The sequence below is a fragment of the Rhagoletis pomonella genome, unplaced genomic scaffold, assembly GCF_013731165.1.
Source record: "Rhagoletis pomonella isolate Grant_MI unplaced genomic scaffold, Rhpom_1.0 Rhpom_scaffold_00264, whole genome shotgun sequence".
NCBI classification, from domain to species: Eukaryota; Metazoa; Arthropoda; class Insecta; order Diptera; family Tephritidae; genus Rhagoletis; species Rhagoletis pomonella.
The window spans coordinates 92,079-102,863 of NW_023458818.1; the positions used below are offsets into that span (position 1 = coordinate 92,079).

Here is a 10,785-nt window from a genome sequence, read left to right on the forward strand (position 1 = left end):
CATGTGATTAGCAGTGGCAAGTATTAAATACGTATATGTATACGTATTAAAAATGAAGTGATCAGTTACCAAATATATAAATATTTACATAAATCTTCTGTTAAAAAAATATCTAAAATAATAAGCAAAAATCCCCAAGTTCTATATCATAGCAGTGGCCACATTGCGTGTTTGTCACAGTTTATGTCAAAAAATTTTAAGTGAAACTACCTTCTAAAAATTATTGTATCATGGTAGCAAGTAGGGATGTACCGGGTAAAGATTTTGCCGGATAACCGGATTCCGGATATCATGTAAAAAATAAGAGCCCGATTCGGATATCCGATCGGGTATCCATCCGGGAGATCCCTTAATTAATTTTACAATATTGTTGTATTAGGTTTTTTTCTTTAGCGACACAGTTATGACCAGATTATCTGCTTTTTCGAGAAGAACTAGCCAATACGTAATTAAGAATACAAAATTTTCCCTCTGAAATCCATGTTATAAAATAATACTGTATTAAAAAGATAACTTCTTCGTCGGCAACCCTGATTTATCGATTATTTTTGGTAAATAGGGGAGAAACGTCAAAGACAAAAGGTAAACAACAGTGAACGCCGCTAAGCTTAAAAGCGTGGTCGGTGTACTTTTATTTTAAAAAATTCAACAAACCTATTGTGGAAAAGCAAAAATAATTTGTGGAAGAAGTGATAGCTATTTCGGAAATCACCACATTTCCTCATCACACTTCTTTCAGTGGAATTCGATACAACGATCCCAGCTGACTCGTCAGTTGCCTATGCTAAGTTCGCCTTAATTCTTGTTGCTTTTTTTATATTTAAAATAGTCATTAAAACAGAGACCCAAAATAATTATTGTCTTAATATTTGGGATCAAGATATTTCGGGATATTATTACTATTAATTAAAATACGCTAACAAACTAGTTTTGTAGTCTTACTTTAGTGCGAATACTAGAAATAAAAATAAATTTGTGTTTTAAGCAAAGAAATATAAATGTCTTTATTTTATATCAGTTTAAAAAGCTAATCACAAACTGAATAAACTAAAAACTATGGAATTAAAATTCATTCATATTGCGGTCGCAGTCGCAGTCATTTTTACAAAAAGTAAAAAATAAGAGATCTTCTCTACACTTACATATAGTATTTATACATTATTAGTATGCCTCAACATATGTATATATACAAGTCGGACGAATTTTGTAAAAAAAATCATGTCATGTCTCCGATTTGCTTCAAATTTTTTTATGGGTTCTATACATGAAATAAGCTAACACGTATTCGAGGATTTTTTTGTTCTTTTTTTCTTCGGAGATATAATCTGTCAAAGTTCGAGTTTTTTCGTGATTCTGGCCATTCATGTACTTTTCTTGGTTATATCTCGGGCTCTACTCATCGTAAAGACTTCATATTAACAACGTTTTGAAGATAAAGAAACGGACTTTCCTAAAGTTAACTAAACAACTAACAGTTGGACTTTTTAAGTCGATTTGCATAGTAAAGACCAGTAAATTTGGGATTTAAAATTACACCGTCATAATCCTTGTTTAATACTCTATAAAAAAAAACATGTTCCAAAAACTGGGAGTTTTTCAAGAACTATTTTTAAAATATATATATATATTTTTTTTTTGTTATTTTATGGCCTTATAACAATTATATTCAACAATTTGTATTGAGCTCGAGGCCGTTTTTTTTAATGAAAATTTATTGTGGAAAATCGACAATAATTTGAAAAAATGGTAAAAGTGATAGCTATTTCGGAAATCACATTTCCTCACCAGGCTTCTTTCAGTAGGATTCGAACCGACGATCCCACTGACTCAGCCAGTGGCCTACGCACTGTTCGCCTTGTTAATTCTTGTTGCTTATTTCCACTATTTCAATTGTTTTTTTTTTCAAATTATTGTTGCTTTTCCACAATAAATTTTCTTTAAAAAAAACGGCCTCGAGCTCAATAAAAATTGTTGAATATAATTGTTATAAGGCCATAAAATAACAAAACCCAATAACTTAAGGACGAGCACACCTAAAAAAAAGTTGAACATTCTAATAATAGAAATATTAACAAAAACCAACAACCACATGATCAAGTGAATTGCAGCGGAATAGCTGCGCTTGATTGTAGTTGGCTTAAGAAGTGAAATAGTAAAAATAAGCAACAAGAATTAACAAGGCGAACTTAACACAGTGCGTAGGCAACTGGCTGAGTCAGTGGGATCGTCGGCTCGAATCAGAGAAAAGCAAGGAGCTACTTGAATTTGGAGTTCGTTTATACTGAACTAATGTACGTATGATTTGATACATGAACAACGTCAAGCGTACGAGCCGCAACTTGCTTTTAAATTTTTTACCGAGTCAACGCAGTGAACAGTTTTTTTTGTTCGAATCATACACTTGTACAATTTCAAACCAACCGAATCGTTGCTTGTATATTGAGATACTCGTTCTGTATACACGACGTGTTGTATTCATTCGAGAGTTATATGTTCTACAGTTTTTATTGTAAGATTCTGACGTGCGTAAATTATGTCGAATACAATTGAAAATATTTCTGAAAAACTCAAAAGCGGTGTTCTAAGAAAATGTAATAAAAGAAACGGTCGTAGTGAAGTGTGGTCTGTTTTTTGTGAAGTAGAAGATGATATTGGATGCGCTATTAAAGAATTTGTATCTAGTTTGTAAATAAAGTAAAGCTTCACTTGGCATTTCCAATTGGCGTCAGTAAAGTATACTGATTATTTCAGGTATTTTTAAATTTTGTTATTTTGTCGCAATAAATTTCAAATACTTCGTTTTATCGATGTGAATACGTCTATGCATATGAATGTATTTACATATAATTTTTAATAATGAAATAAACAAAAAGTATTCATGGACATAGGAAATGCAATATGGTTTTTTATTTTGGCATGCACTTCTTTTATCGCGAAGGAAAAATGCATACAGATTTAACATCACATCGCTAATTATTATTATTATAATTGAAATGCGATAAACAAAAAATTTGCGCTGTCTTTCATTCGCGACTCAAATATGAGTTGTCCGGAAATTGCCGATGTCGGGCGCTAATAAATGAGAAAAAGCGATCCCGGTAGTCCGAACAGATTTCAAGGACATTGCAAAGGAGATGATGTTACAGAGGATACATTCATACATATATGTGAGACTGCAAAAAACTTATTTTCGTTTGAAACGAATATTTATAAGAATATTCCAAGCGTACACTTTTCAGTATAATGGAGTATCTGCGTGGTATTTTTCTATATGTGTGGACCTTTGCATGACGGCCATATCATACTTATTATTCTGGTTTACAGCAAAAATGTTCTATGGATGCCACTATCCAATTCTTATGTAGAATTTCCCGGTGATTATTGATAACTTTTCGAGATATTTGCAAATTACCCTTATTCAGTTTACAAAACCAGGAGTGGTTTCACTTAATCACGTATATCGAACCAATTGAATAATTGTAATACGAGAAACGGTAAATGAAACCAATTAAAATTCTCTATAAACCATACATACATAACTTTTCGATAGCCCTTATAGTTTCCGAGAAATTAATTAATCATTCGTGGCAGCTCTTGCTTACGATGCAACTCAGGTGTATGTGGCGTATGAGTAACACTTTTTCTCCAAAAAAATCCTTGCGTATTCTCGTTACTTAATTACTTTCTTATTTATATATCGATTTTCTTCATTGGTAATTTTTTTCTAAAGGAACGGGCTTTAACACAATTATAAACAAAATATAAATAGAGCTGGTAACATTCGTTCGTTATGTATTTCTGTTTAAAAGCTATTTCTGTCCTATTTCTGTCCTCTTTCATTTTATACTTAATTTGGATATGCGGTTTGTATACTATCAGGAAATTACTTTCATTTCGGACTTAAAAAATATTTGGCCAAGTTTGACTGTTAAAAAAACAACTGTTATTTTCGGTCCCTGCTTTTTCTGACTCTTCACCAGACCTCCACTTTACTCATTATTCAATGTTAAGTACATATACGCAGTATGTTTCATTTATTATCCTTATTAACATAAAAAATGCAATTATTACGGAACAAAATAACATGCTGATATTTCATTAAACTATAACTACACCAATTCCTTTGCCTAACGAATTTAACATGGCAATGTCATTGAAGCGTACCGAGAGGGTGCGCGTGGTTTGTCCTTTAGCTAGCGATTACCTGGTGCACTAGTGACGATTACTAATCGCTAGCTCTTTGCCTAACGACCAGTAATGCATAATATCGCTAGCAAATTGCCTAACAATAGGTGATGCATGGAATCACCAGCACCAGCCACCAGCAAAACTCCAGCAGAACTACAGGGGGCTCTTCTGCATCCTATACATACTTGCTTTTACAAAGGAACAAAAATTACATTACATACATACATACGTATGTACATACATATGTATGTACATATACAGCTTGAAAAGAGTTGATTGAAAGTACGTACATCGAACGAGTCATACGTACTTTTCTGCTTAATGTTCAACTCATTGACATGTACATTTTTTTCGAACCAAATCTTGGTTGCGTATATTTTAAACAAGCTTGCCTATCGAACAGCTTTTCATGAAACATATACTTGCTTCACTTGTATTGCCATACTGGAGTACAACTCATTCGTATGAGTTGCCTTGCAACGAGTTGGCTCGAAACTCGAAATTGTTACTCGAAGCATATCACTGGCTCGAATCCTACTGAAGGAAGTCTGATGAGGAAATGTGGTGATTTCCGAAATAGCTATCATTTCTACCATTTTTTCAAATTATTGTTGCTTTTCCACAATAAATTTTCATTAAAAAAAACGGTCTCGAGCTCAATAAAAATTGTTGAATATAATTGTTACAAGGCCATAAAATAACAAAAACAAATAACTTAAGGACGAGCAAACCTAACAAAAAAGTTAAATATTCTAATAATAGAAATATTAAGTAATCAAAATGTAATCGTAATCATAAAGTGCCCAGCTCTGCTTAAAAGCATGTTGCATTTGTTGTTTATAAGGAAATCATGCTGAAATCATGAAGCAATTTCGCGTTGTAAAATCTGAAAATAAATTAAGTAGAAATGAGATAATTCATCGCAAATCCAGAAAAAAATGACTTGTCATCTAGTTTAGCCACCACTGTCGAGGAAATGTATAAAAATAATGCCTAAGGGTATGTAACCATTTATTTTGAAATCATGTCAAAATTGCACACCGGCACGTACATATATGTGCTAATGAAATATCTGTATAAATCATGAAAGCAAGTCTGAGCGCACTTGATTTATGGGAAGTAATTTGACTAGAACTAAGTAATATTATGCTATAAGTAATACGAACATAGTTATAGGCTGTCTGTTATTGATTTCGAATTGGAAACACATTACGACCATATTGTACTAGCAATACAGAAGTATTACACGAACAAACCTGTATAATTAATGGCCGATCTTCGGGGCATGTTTGTAGTGCATCCTTGCGATACTTCAGATCTTTGGCAAACAAATTGCTGTGAAACATTGGTGAATAGCATAGTTGGGCACCGTACTTGCGACAAAGCATACGCCAAGCCAATTCACTTTGATCCACCATTGGCACCACCTACGAATAACAAAAGACGAAATATTAGGCTTCATACATAATTATGAAATCTGTTGCTTTCACCTACAACAAACTGAGGGGATCCAAGGACTTTGCGGTAAAATTCATAGCCTTGAAGTTTTGGGGATCTTGTTGGCGATATGTCTTTTGCTTCTACGCCATTTGTGTGTACTATTGTTTCAGTTGATGGTGGCGTTGATGTGGGTCTGGTGACGGGCTTAGTTGCGATGTCTTCATTCTCCATCCTGCGATATGATTTTATAACGAACTGAAATACTATGAAAGTGAAATAATTGAAGTTTATAATTTAATCTTATATAACTTATCTATGTATATATCTGTGTTCGTATGGAAAAGTAGCTTATGTATGGCTGGCTTTAGTATAAATCGGCATTCGCAGCATACGATTGCGAATGACTTACGGGCGCTAAGCCGTTAAACAACTTTAAGCAAATAAACGTGCAAGAAATAGTTCCGATTCTAGCAAGTCAATATTCCATTTAAGTCTCATCAAAAAATTCCTTGTCGTTTAAAAAATAAAGGGAATGCCGCATTATACTAAAGCCGGCCCTTCGACATAAGCTACTTTTCCATACGAACACAGATATATAAAAATTAAATATTTTCCGTATGACGGCGATGCCTGACCAAACGGCTGAACCGATTTCAATTCTGTAAAAAGCACTATTTTGGACCTTCTATAAATCCGAAACTATAAGTCATATGAACTTGAAATTTGTTATTCAGTCATACATATGGTAGGTGCTTATAGTAGGGTATATATGAATGAGGTTGTAAAAGTGGGCGTGGCACATTCCATAGGAATATGTTATCAGCTATAATTCCGGAACTATAAGACACATGAACTTGAAATTTGGTATGCAGACATAACTATGGTAGGTGCTTAGAGTAAAGTATATATAAAGGGATTTGTAAAAGGGGGGCGGGGGTGGCACATCCCATAGACGTGGAAATTTTTATTAGCTATAATTTCACAACCATCAGTCACATGAAATTGAAATTAGGTATGCAGACATAGCTGCGGTAGGTGCTTACAGTAGGCTATACATATATGAGTTTGTAAAAAGGGGCGTGGCACATCCCATAGGTGTGGACGCTTTTATCAACTATAAATTGGGAACCATAAGTCCCAAGAACTTGAAATTTGGTGTGCAGGCATATCTACGGTAGGCGCTTTAAGTAAGGCATATATAACTGAGTAGAACATCCCATAGGCGTGGAAAATTCGGAATCATATGTCACGTGAAATTGAAATTTGGTACGCAGACGTATCTATAGTAGGTGCTTATAGTAGGCTATATATAAGTGAGTTTGTAAAAGGGGGAGCGGAACGTCCCATGGAACATGGAGCTTGAAATTTCGTACGCAGCCATTTTAATGGTAGGTACTCATATTAGGGTATATATAAATGAGTTTGGAAAAGAGTGCATGGCACATCCAATAGGTTGGCCGCTGTGGTGTAGTGGTAAGCAGTGCGCGCTTTCACTCACCAGCACCTGGGTTCAAGCCCTGGTCAAAGCAACATCGCAAAAAATTTGGAAAAAGGTTTTTCTTAACAGCGGTCGTCCCTCGACAGGCAATGGCAAACCTCCGAGTGTATTTCTGCCATGAAAAACAGCTTCTCATAAAAAAATACAATCGCCGTTCGGAGTCGGCGTAAAACTGTAGGTCCCTCCGCTTTGTGTGACAATATCAAGGCGCACGCCACAAATCGGAGGAAAAGCTCGGCCAAACACTAACATATGTGTAAGAGCCAATCTATTATTATATTATTATAACTTCGGAATTATAAGTCCCACGAACTTGAAATTTTGTATGCAGATATATCAATGGTAGGTGCTTATATATAAATGGGTTTGTAAAAGGGGGCGTGGCACATCCCATAAGCGTGAACAATTTTATCAGCTATAATTTCAAAACCATAAGTCAAATGAAATTGAAATTTGGTACGCAAACGAATCTATGGTAGGTGCTTATAGTAGGGTATCTTAATATATAAATATCCCGTGTCACTGTGTTCGTTTACGCTAATCTCCGATACCGCTTAACCGATTTCAATGAAATTTTGTGGGTGTGTATTGTTGGTTCCAACTTAAAAGATAGGATAGTTGTGAACCCGAGAAAAATTATTTTTTTTTATCGAAATTTTTTCTATGCTTCTCGCATCGTGCTTATCTAATATACATATACAAATCGAACTCTTCCTAAACGGCTCGACCGATTTTATGAAATTTTTTGTGTTATATATGGTAGGTATGAGAATCGGATCTAAAGTATATTTCATACCGCTAGGTGCAGGGGGTGGCACCTCCCATACAAACCGAATTTTTCATATTGCACATCTCTGGAAGTGTTCATGGTAGACTACTCGAATATGTTATGGAGATATATGAAAACATTTGCATATTCATGGATAAAAATTGCGGTTATTGGAAAAAGTTACGTGGCACCTCCCATACAAACCGAATTTTTCATACTGCATATCCCGGAAAATCTTCATGGAGATAAATTGTATACTGCATATCTCTGGAAGTGTTCATGGAGGAGTACCGGAACTTGGTATGTACAAGATATATAAAACGCGACTGGTCAGGAAGAAAAGTTGGGGCTATTGGAAAAAGGGACGTGGCACCTCCCATGGTAAATTACTCGAAAATGGTATAGAGATATATGAAATCAATCTCATTCTCTTCGAGAAAATTGGGGTTATTTGAAAAGGGGACGTGGCGCCTTTCAAACGCACTGAAACTATTACGTATCTTTGTATGCATGTACAGTTTTGCTAAGTTATTTAAGACAGCAAATATGCCTTCTGACAACCACCAAACCGTAATATTAGAAGACAAATGCGTCACTAAAAATCATGAACGTGAACTCTTGGTGAAAATGTTGGACAAAAATGTTTCAATACACGGTTAAAAATTTCGGTTTTAATTTTAATCTTTTTGGACTACATATATGACCAAACTATATAAATTCAGTTTCAAATACAAACCTTCTAAATTAAAAAAAAGAGGGCACATATGTTGGGTTTAGAATTTAAACAGTTCGGTTTAAATTTTACCCAAACATTTTCATAATTAAGAATAAAAAATAAAAATAAAATTTCATGCTCCGTCTGATGGGGATTGAACCCGGGCAGCCTTAGTAGCAACCAATTGTATCAAGCAGCTTTGCACTCAGCTACAGCCACGCATGTAAATGTTCTTTAATACGTTGAGTTTGAATTAACACCACATTTCGCTGTGTGCAAACATTTTCTATTTCGGTTTAGATTTTAAACCAAATTTTCTATATATGAAACCTAGAAACTAGACTTAAAACATTTTGGTTTGATTTTTAAACCACGAACTTTTTGGACTAAAATTTAAACCACAATATATTAAAAATTGCTTAAAACTATTGACTGGTTTAAAAAGTAGACTATAAAAGATTAAAAAAGGCAGTAGTTCCAGCGCGGTTTAAAAATTAAACCCAAATTTTTGACCGTGTACAAAAACTTTATTTTGGGGCGGGACGAAGTTCGCCGGGTTTGCTAGTATACATATAAAAATGAATGTGTATGTGTCTTTTATAGTCATCCAAAGTACTAAACTGATCTTTATGAAATTTTCACTATAGATTCCTGTGGCCCACGGAGAAAAAGTAAGCTATGTATAATTTAGGAAAAGTGGGCATAGCCACGGCCCCAGGGGAAAAGAAAATTTGAATTCGTCATGTATCCGCAACTACATATTTGGTGCAGATTGATGATGTTTGGATATATGTACATATGTATGTGTCCTATAAAACAAGCTATACAAGAAAAAAACAAATTTGTTATATCTCCGCAACTGTTTAATGCGGATGTACAAAATTTGGTTTATACATACATAGATCCTACGCACGGATACATTTTCGCAATGAATGCAAAGTTTTTCATGTTATTTTTTTCGTCAATGTTGATGGTGCTAGGCATTTACCTCCATATAAAAGCCATTCGAACATACTTCGTATGGGAATATTGCGTGACACTGTCAGAAAAAAAATGCAAAAAATCAATGTGCCAGATGTGGGGATTTCGCCCCATTTTGGGGATTTCTGAAACCATTTGGGGATAGATTTTTTCATTTGAGGATATATTTTTTTGTTTGGTGATGGGGCGATTTGAGATTCTATCGCCGTCAAAGTATTATTCGGCGCAAATGTCTGCTTTGATTGGCTTTCACTGAACAAACAATTTCCTCACACTTCATTACACCAAATTGTAAAATGACTGCTATGATTGGCATCCACTGAATGAACCATATATATTTTTGATTTCTTTGCTCCAACACCGTCGGTTCTTCATTTAGTGTAAAAAGAAATTAACAAAATGGAAAGCACACAAAAAAGGAGATTAATTGGACTCACAGCAGTAGAAATAAATAGTCTCTAAAAACCATAAAAAACAAGAAACCCCATTTTATTAATAACTAAATGATCTCATACATACGTATGTGTACGTATGTCTATATACATATGTATGTATATATAGTAAAGCTTTGAAAAGATGTAATAGAAAAGTATTCAAAATTTTAACTAAAATGAACTAAGTAACACAAATGAGAATACATACTTTTTTTTACTAAAGGGGATTTAAATGAGGCTTAAAAAAACGGGGATTTTTTAGGGATAACTGCGACTTGATATGGGGAAGCGGTACAAAAAGATTCTGGCAACACTGATCCTAAGCAACTTAACTACTGTGTATAATTTTGAGGAATTAAAGGTACAACAGATAAATCTGCAGAAACCTTTTTTGAAGATATAAATATGGAAGTACATATTTATTTGAAAAAAAAAATCATAAAAAAAAATTTGTGACGATGGGTTAAAATTTTCGGAGAAAGCCAAATACCAGCTAACTCAACAACTAGTGAAAGAGTTTTTCAGCGTTACGCAGAATTCTAGAAGAAAGACGTACACGACTGCTTGGTGAAAACCTCGACAAAACATTATTTTTGAGCAAAAATATGAGCCAATGTCATTTTAAAATTACATTGAATGAATATTGATGTGAATTATTTTCTAAACATATATACATTAGGGTGCCCATCGAATTTTTTTTTTGGAAATTTCAAGACCCTATTGTTGTATATTTTGATAGATTTTTTAAAAATCATTTAGA

The 10,785-nt window shown here is 34.1% G+C and overlaps 1 protein-coding gene across 1 annotated transcript in view; it reads right to left on the bottom strand.

Moving 5' to 3' along the window:
- The window catches only part of LOC118750484 (tRNA-dihydrouridine(16/17) synthase [NAD(P)(+)]-like), a 57,570-nt gene extending 51,674 nt beyond the window's left edge, over positions 1-5,896 (bottom strand). Inside the window, exons 1-2 of the mRNA XM_036485198.1 lie at positions 5,683-5,896; positions 5,445-5,615 (exon numbers count right to left, since the gene is read on the bottom strand). Coding sequence (XP_036341091.1) covers positions 5,445-5,615; positions 5,683-5,859 — 348 coding nt within the window. The 5' untranslated portion in view covers positions 5,860-5,896. The remainder of the gene's footprint in view (positions 1-5,444; positions 5,616-5,682) is intronic.
- Between the last annotated feature and the right edge of the window lie 4,889 nt (positions 5,897-10,785).